This window comes from Equus caballus, chromosome 6, assembly GCF_041296265.1.
Source record: "Equus caballus isolate H_3958 breed thoroughbred chromosome 6, TB-T2T, whole genome shotgun sequence".
In the NCBI taxonomy this organism is placed as follows: Eukaryota; Metazoa; Chordata; class Mammalia; order Perissodactyla; family Equidae; genus Equus; species Equus caballus.
The window spans coordinates 46,483,814-46,503,818 of NC_091689.1; the positions used below are offsets into that span (position 1 = coordinate 46,483,814).

A 20,005-nucleotide genomic window follows, 5' to 3' on the forward strand; every position below is an offset into this window, starting at 1 on the left:
TAGGCTCCGGGTGATGAATCTCCAACCAGCATTTAGCACCAACATGGCATGGGGGGGTGGGGACCAGGGAGAGAGATGGAAAAGATCAAGGACTGCTGGCCCTGAAGGAGGTTAAAATTCATTCTCAGTCTTGTTGGGGTGCACACAGGTGGAGACGACCTGGGTGCCCATTATCATTAGGAGAGTGACTAGGGAAACTCTGGTGACTGCACACTGCTCATCCATTACAGAAAAGGGATTAATGCACTTGCAGAATGTGAATGGTCTCAAAAATATAGTGCTGAGGGAAAAAACTAAGAAACAGAACAGGCTATAAAATAGGGTGCCTCTTACGTAAATTAAAAACGGATACAGTTTTGAGAGACTGTCATAGCCAAAAGGAGCCCAAGAAGGCACAACAACAAAGGTAATGGGGATCGTGGATGGGATCCAGGAAGAGAAAAAGACCAGTAGGGAAAAACTAAGGAAATCTGAATAATGTAAGGATTTCAGTTAGTGATAGTAAATCAATATTGGTTCATTAATTGTAAGAAGCGTACCATATTAATGTAGATGTTAATAATGAAAGAAACTGGGTGTGGGGTATATGGGAATTGTTTGCCCAATTTTTCTGTAAATCTAAAACTATTGTAAACAATGAAGTCTATTTTTTAAATGAAACAAACGTATAAAGCAAAGCCACACTATACATTTCCCAGAAACACCACGCATTGGAATGATTCCTTGAGGAGGAAGCAGACAGTGAAGAGCAAGGGGATATTTACATAAATAACGAGAGGGCTTTGTGCAGACCAATGATTACAATGTGCGATGACCGAGAAGCACAATTAGCTCAACTCTTTGCATCAGGTCCCAGAACTAACAATAATAATGAATTTTTAGAAAAATGAGAGAGAACACTGCAAGACGGCAGGTCGTGACGGCTCCGTGAGTGGTGGAGGCTCCAGTGAAGGTTGGCTTGAGGGAGGCTGACCAATCTGGAAAAGCCCCATGAAGGAAAGAGTTAAGCAAGCCTTGAAGCCAGGGATGGGGGCTGGGAGGGAGGAGCTTTTGGTGTTTATACAACAGGGACAACAATCCAGGACGCTCTCCATGTCCCCATCTAACAATGATCAGCCCCAAGAGCTATCTCTGGGTCTTCCTCATTCCCAACCAAAGCCAGGAAAATCCAAAAGCAATCAAAATGAAATATGTTGGAGAGCAGCAAAGATGGGCAGGGATACCAGTAGTACTAGTAAGAGTTTCCAGGACAGCGACATTTGAATTTTAAATCAGCAACAAATAGTTTTTTTAGTATAAGTATGTCCCCAATATTGCATGGGGCACTTGTGCCAAAAACATTATTTGTTGTTGATCTGAAATTCAAATTTAACTAGGCATCTTGAATTTATTAAATCTGGCAACTCTAAATAATAATAATAGCAGAGACATTTACTCATTGTTACTGTTCTAAGTACTTTGTTTAGTTGTCTTGCTTCTTCTTCATAACAACTGAATGAAGAATGTTTTGTTAATCCCTTTTTAGAGACATGGAAATTTCTATGAAAAAGAAGTCACAGAGCTGCACCCAACAGCAGGGATAGGCACCAAGCTCATCTATCCTTACACGACAGCCATGACCGCACCACAACAAGAGGATGCACACAGTCCACACAGGGGACACCCCTTGAGAACCAGGCTCTGGTGGCCAGAGGGGATTGTGCCTCTGGGCCCCACAAGACATCTCCTATCTAAGGCCACTCATTCAAGACTGAGATAGGTAGCTGATTTACCTAATATGTAGAAACAAACACAGAGAGTTAGGCAAAATGAGGAGCTAAAGAAATATATTTCAAACAAAAGAACAAGACAAATACTCATAAAAAGAACTAAATGAAATGGAGAGAAGCAATCTACCTGATAAGGAGTTTAAAGTAATGGTCATAAAGATGCTCACTGAACTCAGGAGGAGAATGGATGAACACAGTGAGCACTCCAACAAAGAGACAGAAAATACAATAAAGTACCAAACAGAAGCATAACTGAACTGAAAAATACCTTAAGGGTTTTAACCGCAGACTGGATGAAGTAGAAGAATGAATCAGCGAGCAGGAAGACCACCATGGGTTTCACTCAGACAGAGCAGCAAAATGAAAAAAGAATTTAAAAAAGCAAAAATACTTTGAGGATCTCTGGGACAACGTCAAGCAGAATAACATTCACATTATAGAGAGGGTCTCAAAAGGAGAAGAGAGAGAGAAAGAGCCAGAAAATTTATTTGAAGAAATAATGGCTGAAAACTTCCCTAATCTGGGGAAGGAAAAAGACATCCAGGTCCAGGAAGCAAAGAGAATTCCAAACAAGATGAACCCAAGGAAACCCACACCAAGACACATAATAATTAAAACAGCAAAAGTTAAGGACAAAGAGAGAATCCTGAAAGCAGTAAGAGAAAAACAACCAGTTACATACAAGGTAAATCCCCTAAGGCTATCAGTCAATTTCTCAGCAGAAACCCTACAGGCCAGAAGAGGGTGGTGTGACATACTCAAAGCACTGAAAGGGAAAAGCTTCCAACCGAGAACTCTCTCGCCAGCAAGGGTTTCACTCAAAATTGAAGGAGAGAGAAAGAGTTTTCCTGACAAGCAAAAGCTAAAGAAGTTCATCACCAAAAGCAGCCTTACAGGAAATGTTGAAGGGACTCATTTAGGCTGAAAAGCAATGGTGCTAATCAATAAGAAGAAAAAACACGAAAGTAAAAATCTCACTGGAAAAGATAAATATATACTAAATGTAGTGGACCAATCTCATATAAAGCAAGCACCAAGGTTAAAAGACAAAAGCAGTAAAAATTAACTAAAATTACAACAAATAGTTAATGCTGCATAAAATAGAAAGATGTAAAATGCGACGCCAAAAACATAAATAGTGGGCTGGGGAGCATAAAAAGGTAAAGCTTTGGGATGAGTTCAAATTTAAGTTTCTATCAACTTAAAACAGACTGTTATTTACGTAGGAAGTTATATGTGAACCACACGGTAATCACAAGGGAAGATCTTATAGTAAACATACAAAAGAAAATGAGAAAGAAATCTAAACATAACACTAAAGAAAGCCATCAGATCACAAGGAAAGAGAGGAAGTGGCAGTTCCACCCACAGTGGTAGTGCCAAGAGCTCCTTGTACAGCCCCCAAAACGTGCCACTACCTTGAGAAACCTTCCCACCAGACCCCAGTGAGAGGCACCAAGTGAGCTTTGGGTTTCAAAAAGTTAAAAGCAGCAAGGGAGCCCCAACTAGCCCTAAAAGAACATGCTGTCCTTACACTGCTGGAAAGAATAATGAGAGGAGTGACCTGACTAAGGGTCTAGATAGGCAGCATAGGTCAGCACAACAAGGGTCTGAGCCAGGCCACAGGCCATCCTGCCTGGGGACAGAGATATGGATGAATAACCTCTGGAGGTCCCTTCCAGTTTGGGGACAGTATTAACTTGAGTCTTACAAAACAGGTTTCTGATGAGAATGGAGCCCCATCCGTCAGCATTAAAATAATCATAGTGAGCACTTATAGGGCACCTACTATGTACCAGACATTGTGCTGGATGTTTTCCTTGCCCCGTCTGATGATGGGGCATATAAAAGTACAATCTAACAGGGCATTTATTATTTTGCAGATGAGAAACCTGAGACTCAGGGATGTCATGAGTTTATTCAACTAACACTTGTTAAGGTACCTACTACTTTATTGTTTAAACTCTGTCCTAGGTGCTGGGAACACAGTGGTGAACCAAACAAGACCCCTGCCTTCATGGAACTGGTGAGGGCACAGATAAAATCAAATAAATCAATCATGCTATTTCAGGCAGCAGTGCTAAGTGTGATGAAGAAAAGCAAAGTGGGGTCAAGGAATAGAGTGATAGAGGAGGGGATATTTTAGCTAGGATGGTTGGGAAGATGTCTGGAAGAGGGTAACACTTGAGCAGAGGTCTGAAGTGAGAGACTGAGCATGCACAAGAAGGGTGCCTGAGGTAGAGGGACAACCAGTGCAAAGGCCCTGAAGTGAAGGTGACCAACCACAACCAAGATAAGGCCAGTGGGCTGGAGCAGATGCAGGAGGGTAGAGGGGTAGAAGATGAGTTTGGAGGGGATGGTGAGGGTAGGTCATTTTTAAAGGATCACTGTGGTATGGAGACATGGATGCATAGCTGAATGAATAAATGGATGGATGGATGGATGGATATACAGATAAATGGATTTCCTTAGGCTGGCTACTGACTAGAGGTGAGACTATATATAGCTCACAAGTTGATAAAATATGTCCAGTGTTCAGTTCCGAAACAATCAACTGCCTCAGGGAGCCCCAGGCAAGCACATTCCTTAGAGAAGTAGATCCCCTATAGAGGAATTTTGATCCCAAGTTCAACAGGCAAACCAGGTCTTCATCCCAAGGAAACCATCAAGGAGAAGGCCACAGGATGGGGAGCCAGGAAGAAACGTCTTGCCTTCAGGTTCTAACTAGGCCAACTCCCCTAGAACAGATTGGGGCACCCATCCCCCACTACCTGAGATCACCTAGACGGAGACTCTAGCTATACCCAGACTCTGCCTCAATTCCTTAGGCAAGAAAATCTGCTTTGCCCCCCAGAAAAAAACATGCCACCTGCCAGAACAAAGCCGAGGCTCCCTGCTGGTGATGCCGATCACCAGGAGCCCAGCCTTCAGGGCCGTCCCAACCTGCAGCCCTTGGCGCCTGCCCAACCTCACCTCCAAGTCCTTCTCCAGCTCCAGCCCGGCCTCCATCAGATTGTGCTCAAACTCCTCCCGCTGCTCCTTCCTCTCCTCCTCCAGGGAATCGAGCGGGCCCAGCTCAATGTCGCCAGGGCCCCCAGCATGGGGCTCCTTGCCTGTCTCCCCATTGGAGACGATAGCCAGTGAGTGGCCGGGGGAGCCGTGGCTGGGGTGCGCGCCACGTTTCCGGTAATGGTAGGCGAGCACGTAGTCAACCTTCCTCTGGTTGTCATGGAAGTGCATGCGGCTCAGGCGGGCCTCCGAGGACACTGGCTCATTGGCATCCAGGTAGTTGTTGATGACCTGGCCAGAAAGAAGAGGTCAGGGATGGTGAGGTCTGGGAGGAATGGGTGAGAGACAGAGGGGGCTGACCTTGTGCTCTGGGCCCAAGTAGATGGACTAGGAAGCAAGCCCCTCAGGCCCAGAGGTCCAAGCCCAAGGCCATCTGCCGCCCCCCACCCACACAGCCCTCCACCCACCCACCCATGGACTGGGCATCCCACTCCAGCATCCATGTACACACGTATGCTGATACACACAGACTGCACACACAGCAGCAAACCCCTGCACATCCACACTGCCTGGCTCCACACACGGAGCCCCATGCCCACTCCTACACAGGCACACACAGTCACCTACCAAGACTCTGTACCAGCACTCCTGCACACACACCCATCTGTGCACACATACACCAAGTGCACTCAGACACACACACGCAGCCCTCCGCATGCACTGTGGCACACCCACACACATCCACCTCCTTGCAGATCTGCAGGCCTGCCTGAAAACACATGCATATTTACACACACAGAATACTCACTGGCAGGTGCTCTGGATCCATTGGAACAAAGGCCAATTCTTGTCACCTGGCTCACCCCCACCTCCCACCCCACCAGGATTCACTACACACTACACCCCTCAGAGCCCCACATCCTCCTCCTCCACTTCTTCTCCAGTCACTGGTGAGGAAACTGCCAGAGCCTCCTGCTCTCATCCACTCCCAGAGACGGGAGGGTGAGAGAAGAGGAGGAGACAGAATGAGGCTGAGCAGGGGAGGGACCTGCCTCCCCCTTTGGGTGTTTCCCTGTTTATTACTGGTTTGATACCCAGCTGCCTCTGCAGCCACCTGAGAGGTCACCTGGGCAACCAGCTGACACACCAGGCACAGGGGAGAGCCTCAGAGCCACCACAGCAGAGGTTTGGTTCCTCAGACCTGTGGGAGGGGAGCCAGGCAGTCTGCAGACCAACAGGTGGGATCACCTGGCCTGGCACACCTCCTCCTTCCCTGAGCTTCCTCTGCCCAGAAGGCTCCAGTGATGCAGAGACACTGTGCTGTCACAACTTGGAGAGAAAGGAGAGGAAAAGGCCCTAACAAAAACCCTGGGCCTCTCTCTCTCTCTCTCTTCCTCTCTCTCTCTCTCTTACACACACGCACACACACACACACACACACACACACACACACCTGCTCCCCAAGTGAAGGGTCCCCAGTGGAGAGGCTCCCTTGGGGGGCCCCCAACAAGGTGGGTCAACCCCCACCCTAGTACTCACAGAGCAGCTGTGGGAGCTCCCTCCACCGAAGAGCTGCTCAGAATCTTGGTTGGAACTGCCCGGCAGCCCCGGGGCTCGGGGACCCGGCACCTTGAGGTTTTGCTGTCCATGTTTGGGGCCCTGGCCCCCTCTGGCCACTGCCCGAGGGCTCAGCCGGCGTGGGGAGCCGGGCAGCAGGGGGATATCTGCAAGAGGGAAAGACAAAAGACAACGGAGGCAAAGCAGCTTCAGGTGATGGGAAACCGAGACGGGGAGACTGAGGCACTGAGGGACTGACAGGGTGGCCCCGGAAAACGGCCACGTCTCCTCACAGCTGCCTCCTCTCAGTCGTCACAGCTGTAGTTAGCCAGGGTCACACTGGCCACAGGAGAGGGGAGGGTGTAGCAGGAAGCGGGAGACGGTGGGGGGCGGGAGGGACTGCCCCGCTAAACACGTGTGCACTCGCTTGCGCATGCGCACACACACGGAGTCTGGAGCCACCAGCGGAGCTCCTTCGGACAATGGCTGTCATAATCTCTTATAATTCCCAGACAAGAGGAGGGGGTGGTGTCAGACGAGCCAGGGTGGGTGGGGCAGTGCCTGAAGAGACACCTTGAATTAATGCCAAAGGCTTAGGCTTTGGGGCCTCTCCTGGGGCAGCCAGACCAGCTGGCCCCCACGCCGGCCCCCACGCCCCTCGAGGAGAAACCAAGGACAGACAGACAGTGGGAACGCTGACGGCAGGGGCATCCTCTGACAAAAGGGCTGCCTCCAGGGCCCTTGAGTGTCCCCATGCACCTGCCACCTCCGCAACAACCCACAGCAGGAGCACAGTGCGATTTTGGAAAACTTCCAGCATCACCCCTGGAGGGAAAGGAACCCCATGGGTGATGGAACTGCAGAGCGTTCAACTGAAGGGGCCTGAGAGGTTGAACACTCCAACTCTGCTTTACACCAAAGCCCCAGACGGGTCTCAAGGCTGGTCAGACTCAATGTATTCCCACCTTGGAGAAACACTCTTTCAAGGAGAGCAGCCCAGCCCAGGGCACCTGGACTCAGACCTCAGCCCTGCCACTCGCCCGTCCTGAGACCTCCCTGAGCCTGTTTCTCCAACCACAAGTGAGGAGAATCCCAACCTTGCAAGATTGTAGTGGGAATGAGAACAAGAGATGTGCGTGCAAAGCACCCAGAACAGTCATTAGCCTATGGCCATGCAATAACAGGTGGTTATTATAATTATTCTTAGTATTTTCATTTTAAGCTCCCTGTGAGCAGAAATCACACCTTGTACATCCAGCTCAGCCCTTAGCCCCTGCTGAATGAAGGAACGAAGGAATGAACAAAAGGCAGCTCTTCTTGGTCTCTTGAAAAGCTTCTGGTCAGTTGCCAGGTTGTGGAGCCCCTTCTGCACCCAGCTCTCTGCTGAACAGTTTCAGTAAGCCGAGAACGTCTGATCCCTGCCTTGAGAGACTTAGCATCTCTTTACAAAGACAGAGCTGACATGCAAGAAACACGATTATGACCACCAGAGTAAAGCTTTCACAATTTATTTCTATATTGTGGTGGGTGGCTTCTGGAAGGCACTCCTGGGGACAGAATGTAGAAGGCCAGGAGTGGGCATGCATGCTGGTGGTGCAACAGGGGGGCCTCCAGCTGGGGATATCAAGGAAGGGGCTTCCTTCCTTCATCCCTAGTCTTTCCTCATCCCTCTCCCCTTGTGCCTCATGCCTGAAAACAGGAAGGCCTGAAACTTCCAGATGCATGTCTAAAAAGGCCAAGACCATCCTGATACGTAAGTGGGCAGATGATAAAGTGATGCCCGCTCAAGGTCAGCCCTTCCTTGACAGCTGTATTTGCTTTCACAATTGTGACTCGGGGTAGCCCCAATTCAGTTAGCCCAAAGCTTTAGTCAAACCACTATCCAGGAGCCACCAGCCCCCAAAGGTGCCACCTAGGGTTTGAGGCTGGCCTCCAGGGCCCCACTAGCCATCCTGGCTGCTCCCTCTGCTTGCCCTCTGACACATAGATCATGGCTGCCTGGGACCCTGCTTTCATGCCCACTCTCTCCCCCAACCAATGATTAGAGCACAGCATATGGTTCATCCTTCGGCTGCAGAAAGACATACTAGGTACTAATGACACAGATGTGGAGCGACCCGAAAAATCTGGGTTAAGCCATGAGATGAAAGCTAAGGGGCAATATGGTGAAGCCTGGCCATCAAGAAGGATAGGGCAGGTGAACACGCTACAAGGGAATCCCCTAAGAAGCTGAGAAGAGGTGACTTGAGGTTGATCAGAAGTAAAGGCCTCCAGACAAAGCCTACAGAATGTGTTATTTGGAAATCATGTTTCCTTCATTGACCATTCACTTGCCTCTTGGCACATGCTGCCTTGAACAACAGATGCCTAGTGCTCGTGAAATGGCTACCCTCGTGGATTATGGCTGCCATGAGACAGCAGCATGGCTTACCTATCTCTGGATCCATTAGATGGATTTTCACAAGCCTTGGAGCTGGAGCCTCTTCTCTACACTCTAACTCTTTCCCTGGGCACTCTCATCCACTCCCATGGCTTTAATTATCACCTACATGCTCATGGCTCTCAAAATCTTACCTTTAACCATGACTTTTCTCTAGCCACCAGGTCATACATTCACCTGCCCACCTGGCATCCCCGCCTGGATGCTTCAGAGCCCCTCAAAACCAGCATGTCCAAAACCAAACTTAGAATCTTCTCCACAACATGATTCTTTTTCAGTGTTCCCCAGTGCTATGGACACTGCCACAGTACGCTCAGTCCACAAACCAGAAATCTACAGACAGCCTTCTTCCCTCAGACCACATGTCCAATTTGTCACCAATGCCAAGAATTTTACCCCTGAATTATCTCCCAAATCCATCTCCCAAATTCACCACCTTCATGACTACCGCACTAGTCCAAGCTGCCTCCTCACTCACCCGGATCACCCCAATAGCCTCCCAAAGCCCCCTGTTCCCATCCCTGCTCCCCTTCACTGTTCTCCACAGTCAGGTGGTCCTTTCAAAATGTCAATCTGGCCATGACACCCTCATGTGCTTCCCACCGCCCTCGGGCTGTGAGACCCTGCATAATCTGGTCTGCCTACATCTCCGCCTCTTCTCTCTCATGTCCTGCTGGATCCCTGAGTTCCAGTCATACTGTTCTGCTTTCAGGGTCTTCAATGCCCCATACTCCCTCCCAGCCCAGGATCTTGTGTATGTTCTTCTTTCTGGCTAGAACACACTTCTTCATCTGGCTGTGGGCTCCTCCTATTTGGGTCATTAGACCCAGAAAATCAAATGTAGTTCATTCTTGTTTCAAAAACCTGCCAATCAAGGTGTGACAGGAACATTCAGATACTACTAGCAAAGCTAATTTCCTTCTATCCCAGATATGACTGAAGTTCCACAAGCTGAGGCGGTACATGGAGGGCTAGGTGGAGGTGTGGGGCCACGGGGACATATGTAAGGAGGTCATAGGAATGCCTTTGAGCTTCATCTAGTGTACTTCACTGGTCAGCCGGTAGCCAGAGAGAGTGGGGCTCAAGGAGCAGCATCTACTGTCTAGTGTCACTGAGTAAAGATAACCCATTGATGGCAGCCCATTGATTGTCTAGTCAAAGTGACTCCTTCTATGCCCCAAGCCTTTGTCTGGATTCCCAAATGACAACCCCAACTGGCCATCTCATATATGACTAGACCATCTTCCAACTGTCCAGACCCTCATGGCCTTCTAGAGCAATAGGGTGGGGGGGAAAGGCGAACCCTGCTCACCTAGTCAAAGTGTGACTGATGCGGAGTCGGTGAGCCGAGGAGTCGAAAGAAAGATTTCTTAGACTCTTAAGATCTGGCAGTAGTGCTCTTTTATTCAGAGAATAGTGTGGAATAGCATGGGGACAGGACCCATGGGCAGTCAGAGCTTCTGCTGCTGCCCCGAGTTGAGGGTTAGAGCTAAATTTAAGGCATAGGTCTGTGAGTTATCTCTTTACAAGACAAAGAATATGTAAAAAAGTTAAAATGGTATCAGTGTCCGTATGGTCTGGCCATTTGGTGGTCCCACAACTTTTAGATAAGAATCAAACCGGATTGAGTAAATGGCAGAAGTCACCGCTTGAATTTTATCCTCGGCTAAAGACAAAGGAGGATTTGTGGGGGGGAGGGTCAGTTACATGAGGTTGCCAGACAGTAACCAACTTAAGTTCTTGCCTCTGGCATTGATTAAGAGCTTCTAGAGATAAGACCATCCCCCCCTCTTCCTGGCACAGAGAGGGAGGCATCTTCACAGACAGAGGTTTCCCTTAGAAATGTAAATGTTTCCCAACAAAGGGGCAAACAAATTCCACTCCTTGGAGCCTGAATCTCATCTGTAGTTTTAAAACTAACCAGCCTAAAAATCCTCATCATAAGCCATTTTAAAATTAAGCAGCCTAAAAATCCTCATCATGACCAGATGAGACAACCAGAGGCCTCCCACTGAGCATGGACAAAGGGCAGCCCCACCTTGGCGGCAGCACCTGTCCACATCCACGTCTGCCCCCTAATCCATTCTCCTCCTCCACCCTCAGAGTGATTATTAGTATTCCACACATTATTCCATCCTCCCAATCAAAGCCCTTCAATGGCTCCCCCCTGCTAGAATTTAAAATCTTTACCGCAAACTGATTGCATGATCCATATAAGGTCCTCCAACCTTATTCTTGCCCTCGTCCCCATTGTGCATCTCTTTGAATCTAGAGACTTTCTGAATGTTCTTATTTGCTCCATTTGTGGGGACCTTGAGGCATAGTGGAGCCTTAGGGGCACTTGATGGGGAGGGAGGCTGCACTTTTTGAGGATGGGGAGCACATGAAGGGAGGAAGGGCATTCTGGTCTTGCTCAGCTGTTTGGAGGCACTGCAGCCTGTCTGAGTGGTCCAAGGCCACAGTTGACAGTCTTTGTCAGGCTGCTAACAAGAGAATCAATAAAAGCCACGGGGTCATTTGGGACTACATGGGTGTGGCACAGGGTGGGGTCTACCCCCACCTGAGAAGCACTGGGGTCCACTGACTGATGTCTCCTCCCCACTCTGCACCCCCCAGGACTGGCCATAGGTACTCTGGGCCACAAGGCAAGCCCCAAACTGAGCCAGGAGTGAGCTCAGCCACACTGAGCCTTGGCGTCTAGTTTTAACATTACCACAATTTGGGTAAAATAATATATTTTCTCTGAGCTTTGTTATGATTTCCATGATTCTGGGAAGGGTGTCATTATGGTAGTTTTTCCTCATAGGGTGAGAGTAATGATACGGTAAGAAAAAAGATTAAAAACCCGTGGAAGTACAAGAGCTATGGAAAATGCAAGAGATAATTATCAAATCCTGCCTCGGGGCCTCCTTGAAGTTTCCCTCATGGTTTTACTACCGTCTCGTAAGTAACCACAGGCAGGTGAAGTGTGAAGTGCCCTGAATAATATGCTAGCCTCTGTCACCAGCTTTTCAAGGCCACCGCTTCTGGCAAAACCAAACAAGCCAGGACTGTCCTGCCAGAAGACAGAGCGCCCACACTCTCTGAAGCCAAGAACAGGACCCCAGGCATGGATGGGCCTACTGCCAGGCAGGCCCTCTTGGAAGCCTCAGAGAGACCTGGGCACTTAAGATTTTGAAGGTGCTCACTCTGGACCCTCCCCAAGCATCCTAGGATGGATGGATTACATTTCAGTTAGGGTCAACATTTATGCTGAGGTCTCATCTTACTTTCCTGCATGAATCTGACCCAGGACAACAGTCAAAATTTGAGGCACAAAACTTGAAATTTAGACCCAGTGGCCCTGCTCATCACCCCACCCCTTACCTACAGTCCTGCTGAACAGCACCTTTCTCAGCCTCTGCATGTGGCCAGAGTAACAGAAGGATGACCCTCCAGTTCCATCCACACAAAAAGGACTATTTGCAAACCTGCGTCCTCAGCTCTGCTCTTCTTGTAGCCTTGGCTCAAAAACATCCTTCTCTCCCCTGAGGCTCAAACGTCCCCTTCCTGATGACGACACTGCCACAATTTGCACCCTCACCTTGTACCTGGATAAGAGCTAGCTGGCCTCCCTGCTGCCAGTCTTGCTCCCCTCCGATCCTGAGTTCACACTGCAGCCAGCATTACCATTTTCAAACAATCTGACCAAGTTACTCCCACCCAGTGGCTTCCCACTCTTCTTAGGACGAAGACCAAATTGTGTAGTATGGCTTACAGGGCCTTTCACTATCTGGCCTCTGCCCACCTTTCTGAATTGCTTCATCTCCCAATACCCACATGGCCAGCCCTACCCCTCCTGGCCCCTCCCTCATTGCACACACCATCGTGCCGTGCTCCAAGCACAACTGGACATTCTTCGTGGGGAAGAGGGGAGTGTGTGTGTGTCTATATACATAGATATAGATATAGATATATTCTTTCACATCTCCACTCATTCATGCCAGAACCATTTACCTTCCCAGGCATTGTATAATACATTGGAAATATAAAGTTAAACAGAACTTGGTCCTTTCCACCAACCCCTGGGAGCTCACAAGGAAGGTAGACTAATAAAGAAGGAAGAGGGACTAATAAGGAGATAATCTTAGGCATGAGAGGAGATAAAGTTGGAGTGTGAACAAAGACCTACAGAAGCAGAAGGCCTCATATCTGCTTAAAGATATCAGGAAAGGCCTCCCAGAGCACTTGAGTTTTGAGGTGCATCTAGAAAAGATAAGCATGCATCTTTCAATGGTCAAGAGAGGATAGGAGATTCCAGGAAGAAAGACAATCATTTGCATTGTCCTTTGCAATCAGCTGCCAAGCTTGGCTGCTTCAGATTGTCACCCTCCTGAGAGCAGGGACTGCCTCACTCCTTCTCCTCCTTTTCCATCCACGTAGTCCCAATAAGTGAGGACTGTGTGGTGAGATTTGAGAGGTATAGAAAGGACTCTTCTGATTTACACCACTCACTTTTTAACATGACTTACAAGGCCCTTTACTATCTTTCCTATCCATCTTCCCAGTATCAATCATCTCCTACTAGTCACTCTCCACTCACAGTCACACACAGACCCCCTCTAGAAAGACTCACCCACCTGCAGCTTCCAGAAGGAGACCTGATTTTTCTTGTCTTTTGTCTTTCAAATTGTTCTCCCTTTCGACCCTAAACATCTCTCCTCAATCCTATATCCACCCCCAATCCCACTCTGTTAACATGCAGGGTTCACAAGTTATAATAACAAAAAATTTTAAGTGGGAGAGCAACATGACTAGAATTACATTAGGAAGATCACCTTGGCTATAGTGAGGACAAATGGGGTGTCAGGGGAAGGAAGGATGGGTGGATGGATGGATGGATGGGTGAATAGATGGATGGATGATTGGATGGATGGATGGATGGATGGATGGATGGATGGATGGATCCCTAACTTCTTTGCTGCTACAGGTGACCTTTAATAAAACTTTTATTTCACTGGTCACTCTGCTACTCAAAGCAGCCAAACCCAGATTACTCTTACTTAAAACCAGATGTGTCCTCATTTGACTATCAGTGAAGTTTTGATCACCACTTTCCAAAGGACAGCACTAGAAGAAGTAGTTCTGGAGAAGGAGAAACAGAAGCACACAAGAGCAACTCTGTGGGGAGGAGGAGATAGGAAGCCAGACTTAAAATATTAGGATTCAGGGGCTGGCCCCGTGGCCAAGTGGTTAAGTTCGCGCACTCCACTGCAGGCGACCCAGTGTTTCGTTGGTTCGAATCCTGGGCGCGGACATGGCACTGCTCATCAAACCACGCTGAGGCAGCGTCCCACATGCCACAACTAGAAGGATTCACAACGAAGAATATACAACTATGTACCGGGGGGCTTTGGGGAGAAAAAAGAAAAAAATAAAATCTTTAAAAAAAAAAAAAATTAGGATTCAGCAATTGGGAAAGTGACCACAAATTGGGACACAGGGTGATTCTCAACCCCAGATGCACCCTGGAATCACCTAAGAAGCTTAAAATAGTGACATCTGGGTTCCACCTCGAGATTTGGACTTCGTTAGTCTGGGGTGCTCTACTGTGCCACCAGGGTTAAGACCACTGGTCTACAGCACCACTAACTTGTAAGCCTCCACTGTCTTGAGGCTTACAAAAAACTTGGCATTCCAAGACTCCCATATCTGGCTGTTATATGTCTCGGCTGCCTAATCCCTCCATCAGATAAGAACATTTCTCTTTAACCAAACACGTCTCCAAATTTATTCTCACACCGTGCCTTTGTTCATGCAGTCACCCCTGCTTGGAATATTCTCTCCACTTGTCTAAGTTCCATCAGCTAAAGTCCTACCCCTACACCAGCCGTCCCTAACCACTTAGGGAAGTCCACAAGAAGTCTAGAAGATTTGCCTTTTATCTTTGTATTCCTAGCATAGGACTCTAGATGCAATAGAGGCTTAATAAACATTTTGCGGTAATGATGTAGAGAATTAGAAAACCCATTCTTATAAGGGAATTTTGAAACAGAAGAGATTCCCCTCTGAACTGAACACAGACTTGCCCTAATCATAACAACAACTACAACACTAATCGCTGACACCTTATATGTGCTAGGCATTGTTCTAAGCACTTACCCGTATCAACCCACTTAATTTTCATGATAACCCTACGAGGTAGGTACTATTGTCTCCATTTTACTGACTGGAAGAAACTAAGGCATAGAGAGGTCAAGTAAGTTGCCCACGGTCACCAGCTAGTAAGTGGTGTACTCACAGTCCACACTTTTAACCACTAAGCTATCCTATGCAGAGGGAAGAGGGACAACCAAGACAGCTTGATAAGTCCCTTCCAGACTGGACATTCTTGACATCCCTCACCCCTTTAAAAAGGCCTTTTTACAAATAGTATTTATAGTCAATGCTCAGACCCAAGATCCTCAAAGTGAAGACCAAGGAAAAGAAAAGAATAAGAAATTCATTTCAGGAAGTGCTTCTCTCAAAGACAAAGTCCACGGATTGGGCCTTGAATGAGTGGCCCAAGTGAAACCTTCTCATCGGCAGCCCATTCCACACTGTGGTTTGGAGTACAGCTGGTGAGATTAAGGTACTAATGTCCCTGCCTCATATAAATACCACGAGAAAGTAGCCAGTCCACAATATAATTGGTCAAAACTGTTCCATTAGCTAGTTAATTATAACCTGTTTTGCAAGTACTTTGACACGAAAGAGAGTGATGAGGCAATGGTGAGCAAAATGCAATCCTTCCCCCAGTCCTTCTATACACAACACAACACACACACACACACTCACACACTTTAATGAGGTCGACTGACTCTTCTGTGAATTCTTAGTGGGTTCCCTCAATGTCCCTCATCCTCCTCCACCGCCCATAAACATCTCCCATCTCTGACCCTTCTCTTCCTCCCGGGTGTAAACAAGATTGATGATCTCTTTCTTATTCCCATCTCTCCAAAGAAGGTGAAAAAGATTTCTGTTGCCCAAAATGGACTGGGTCTGAGGTTAAAGCCTAAAACAGCTCTTCCACTCATAGCTCTCCATCTTAGGCTGTTGAGGTCTTCAGAGCTGGGTGAGATGCTGAGGATTATAGGATTCAGCAGATGTGATGGATATGGATGAACCTGAGAATTTTACAAAATATCTCAAAAACATTTATAGTCTACAGGAAATTGCTCAGAAATCTTCTCCCTTACAGTGTTGTTAACTGATATGAGTAAATTCATATCATACAGACAGCAAGCTTCATCTGCTGGGCTGTGCTCTCCTCAAAGAACAGAATAGTGCCTATCTTGTTCACCACTATATCCTTAGCCCTGAGCATGGGGACTGGCACATACTCAGCCTTGGGAGTGGGGCAAGTGCCTTCCCACAGCTTGGAAAAAGGGAAGTCTCAACAGCAAGCATCAGCTGAGATGGTAACACCATGTAGAATCTTGGAGAACTGTTCATAAGCACACTTGAGACACCCCAAGGGACTCTGATAATTACTGAGTGGGACTCTAAGGGAGACTGGCGATCCCATAATAACTAGTCAGGGAAAAGCTTGAGAGACACATGTTTTAATTTCTCATAACTTCACCTCTACCAGGCTGCTGTGGCCTAGCCAAACCCAGATTACTCTTACTTAAAACCAGATGTGTCCTCATTTGACTATCAGTGAAGTTTTGATCACCACTTTCCAAAGGACAGCACTAGAAGAAGTAGTTCTGGAGAAGGAGAAAGAAAAGCACACAAGAGCAACTCTGTGGGGAGGAGGAGATGGGAAGCCAGACTTAAAATATTAGGATTCAGCAATTGGGAAAGTGACCACAAATTGGGACACAGGGTGATTCTCAACCCCAGATGCACCCTGGAATCACCTAAGAAGCTTAAAATAGTGACATCTGGGCTCCACCTCGAGATTTGGACTTCGTTAGTCTGGGGTGCTCTACTGTGCCACCAGGGTTAAGACCACTGGTCTACAGCACCACTAACAGAATCAAAAAAGTGATCTCAGACCTAGCACAAAGTCTTGAAATATTAGAAAGAAGAAGCACCACCTGAAAGTTGAACAAGGGAAGCTTAGGACAAACAAAACAAAGGGCTGCTTAGCACAGTGAAGGTAAATATTTAGAACGAGAGACCTGCCTTGCCCTGGATGTCAAAACCTTGGGTGCTGCATGACCCCAGAAGCCAGGGAAGTCTGTCACTGGAGAAGAAGGAACAGCTACCATGCTTGGCAATCCATGAGCACACTTTGGCCCACTGGTTACAGAAGCTGTGTGTGCCTCAACCCGGGGTAGGACCCTCCCCTTTCACAGCTTCAGTTTGGCTCCCTGACTTCTAAAGCATACTTTAGAGCCTTGATCACGGTACCAGCTTGATAGTCAGATGGGATAGGAATGGGTTCTACACAATCCAAATAAATTCAAATGCTAAGTGTCATTAAACGGAGTTAACTTGTGCCTAAATGATGTGATACAGTTCACAGATGAGCTGGAGGCATGTCTACCTGCCACAGCAAAGAGGAGGGCAAACATCTTCCTCTAAATGGACAGCATAGACATGTGACACTCCAGGAGGAGCCTCAAGTTAAGTCTATAAGACCACCATAACACAGCACGCATTTAAAAAGCAACTTTTTAAAAAGATGACCCTCAGGTAGGATTTCATCATTTCACCTAAATTCAGAGGATCATAGCCAACTCTCATAACTAAATACCTTGTTTAAATCTTTCATAATGAAATTTTTATTATAAGAAAGATTTTTTCAATGTGCAACTGTATCTTTAGTTCGTATATTATTTTTAAAATTTCTCTTTTTGTCTTTCCCTTAACCTAATATATTCATTTCATAAGGATATGTACTTAAATTCTGAAAAAGATTGAGTTCCCCTGAGGAGAAATCAAATTCATACCTAGTGTCCCAAAGAGACAAATTCCTTGGGTTTCAAGGACAGGTGAGGTATGACGTTCACAGTAAAAGGAAAACTCACAATGTCTTCACCTGCTTTCTCTAACTCATACTAGGCAGAAAATTTTAAAAAAAATTTAAAGGAACAATTTTTTTAAATATTTTCTTAAAAAGAAGCAACTGAATCTGTTAGCCAACTACTGTCACACCAGCTCACCATTAATTAATTCATTCATTCAAAACCATCTAATAAGTATTTACCACATACCCTGTCTTGTCCTGGGTGGTGAAACTTGAAGATCTCAGAACCTACTTGGGGAGACAAATGCATAAATCTGTAACTTTAATACTGTAAAATAAACATGAATATGCCACACCAAACTTACCATTTTTGATAGGCCCCTATGACAGAGACTACTAGCTGCTTACCAAAATCCATGTTCTCTTCTTCTTCCTGAACACACGCTAGATCAAATTTCCCAGCCTCCCTGCAGTTAGATACGGCCATGAGACGGAGTTCCAGCCAGAGGAATGTGAACAGAGTGATATGTGCTATTTCTAGGACTGACCCACAGAAACCTTTCACGCATGCTCCTGCGTGCTCCCCCATGCTCTTTTCTCCTTTCAAATAATTGGAATGGAAACTCTCAGGGCCACCTTGGAAGTCATAACTGAAATTGGCTGAACCTCCATCACCCTAGGTCCGGAAAAGCCACATGGAAAAGAGCCACCCCGCCAACTTGTTCACCCACCCAGGACTATTATTTTAGGAGGAAGTGAACTGTTGTTGTGTTCTGCTCATTATTTATTCTTTAGTCTATTCATTAGAGCAGCTAGCTGAGCATTACCCTAACCAATATAGTACCCTTCACTATCGATGTGGATGATAATAAATAATTCCGTTTACAAGTGGAGTAAGTCAGTCCACTGAGATACCATCCATGTCAAATACCCATACTTCAGAGCCTTGCTCAACACAGCCTTTCCCAAACTTTTCCCAACCTGAGATTTTAACAACCCCCTCACACTTCTGCACACCACGAGTGAGGAGAGACACTCAAAGGTAGAGACTGGACGCCACCTTTGACCCTTACTGCAGCCGGACACATAGCAGGTGCTCAGTGAAAGAGGGGATGGAACATCGAGATGCTGAAAAGATGAGCAGAAAGGGCTTTCTGGGCAAAGTCCCCTCTTCTACGCTTTGTAGAATTCTGGAGCTTTGATTACATGGAGTCCAAGTATTTTTGAACAATAAGTAAGTTGTCTTTAAAGAAAAGTTTGGGGCTTGTCTGCAGGTAGTCCCGTAGTCTAACTCTCCATCAAGGCAAGATTAAGGTTTCTTAGCTTCCCATTAAAAGTAAATAAATAAAACAATTTCACTCTCTTCTAAATCGTGAGGATCACTTCTGAATTAACATTAGAGGGTCCTGTCATTTCTGGCCCTTGCCAACGGCTCACATCTAGAACTGTTTGCTAACAAAACACTTTTTGATTAAAAGCCTGTTGACAAGGACTTCTGCTTCCAGTAATGATAAAATAACTGGTACTGGGGTAGATATTCTTCCACAAACAAATAAAAACAGGACAAAATATATGGATCAACCATTTTCAGGCACTGAACAACCACCAGCACGGATCTGCATCACCCTAGAGAACAGGAACTCACCAGCGTAGCCCCATCGGGACAAGTTATGGACTGGGGTTCAGGGAGCTGGGATCCAACTAAAGCAAGGAGACCCCACTGAATCGAGGAGGCAGAGATCAAGATCTGGAGTGGCTAAAACAGCTGGAAGTTATGGGGTGGAGCACAAGAGAGGAGGAATCTGCCCAAAGGAAGGGCCCCAGAGCTCTCTGGGGATTCTTCTTGAGTCCTTGGCTGAGAGCAAGTCTTCACGGGCATAGACTAAGATATACGAGCCCCACCAGAGAGAGGCTGCCACAACACTGAGATCTGAACAGAGATGCTGGGGTCGAACAGGACGGGGAAGTGTTGAATCTTCATCCCATCTGAGTGGCAAGACCTCGTGAACATGTCCTAATGCTGCAGACATCCAGCTGAGACACCGGGGGCCTCATTTCAGGAGTAAGAACCACACACTGGAGAAAAGTTTACTCCAGACTGTCCCTAAAAGTTCTGAAGGCCAACCCCTGAAAAGATCAATAGGGGAGACAGAGTTGAGAGGTTGAAGCTTGCCAAGTTAGAGAATCTTGGGAAATACCTTGGATTTTCCACAAATATACTCTAACAAAGGAGAAAATCAAACCTAGATAAGCCCAAAGTGATCAGCCAGTAATTGAACTGCCTGCTGGAAT

General features: G+C 46.9%; 1 protein-coding gene across 3 annotated transcripts in view; it reads right to left on the reverse strand.

Moving 5' to 3' along the window:
* The window catches only part of ANO2 (anoctamin 2), a 326,349-nt gene extending 308,114 nt beyond the window's left edge, over nucleotides 1-18,235 (reverse strand). Inside the window, exons 1-3 of one of the 3 annotated variants that reach the window (XM_070269789.1) lie at nucleotides 18,122-18,235; nucleotides 6,318-6,502; nucleotides 4,743-5,069 (exon numbers count right to left, since the gene is read on the reverse strand). In XM_070269789.1, coding sequence (XP_070125890.1) covers nucleotides 4,743-5,069; nucleotides 6,318-6,502; nucleotides 18,122-18,200 — 591 coding nt within the window. In that variant the 5' untranslated portion in view covers nucleotides 18,201-18,235. Of the gene's footprint in view, nucleotides 1-4,742; nucleotides 5,070-6,317; nucleotides 6,503-17,960; nucleotides 18,002-18,121 lie in introns of those variants that run through there. The other 2 variants (XM_070269790.1, XM_023643013.2) reach the window with 2 other exon arrangements.
* Nucleotides 18,236-20,005: the final 1,770 nt, after the last annotated feature.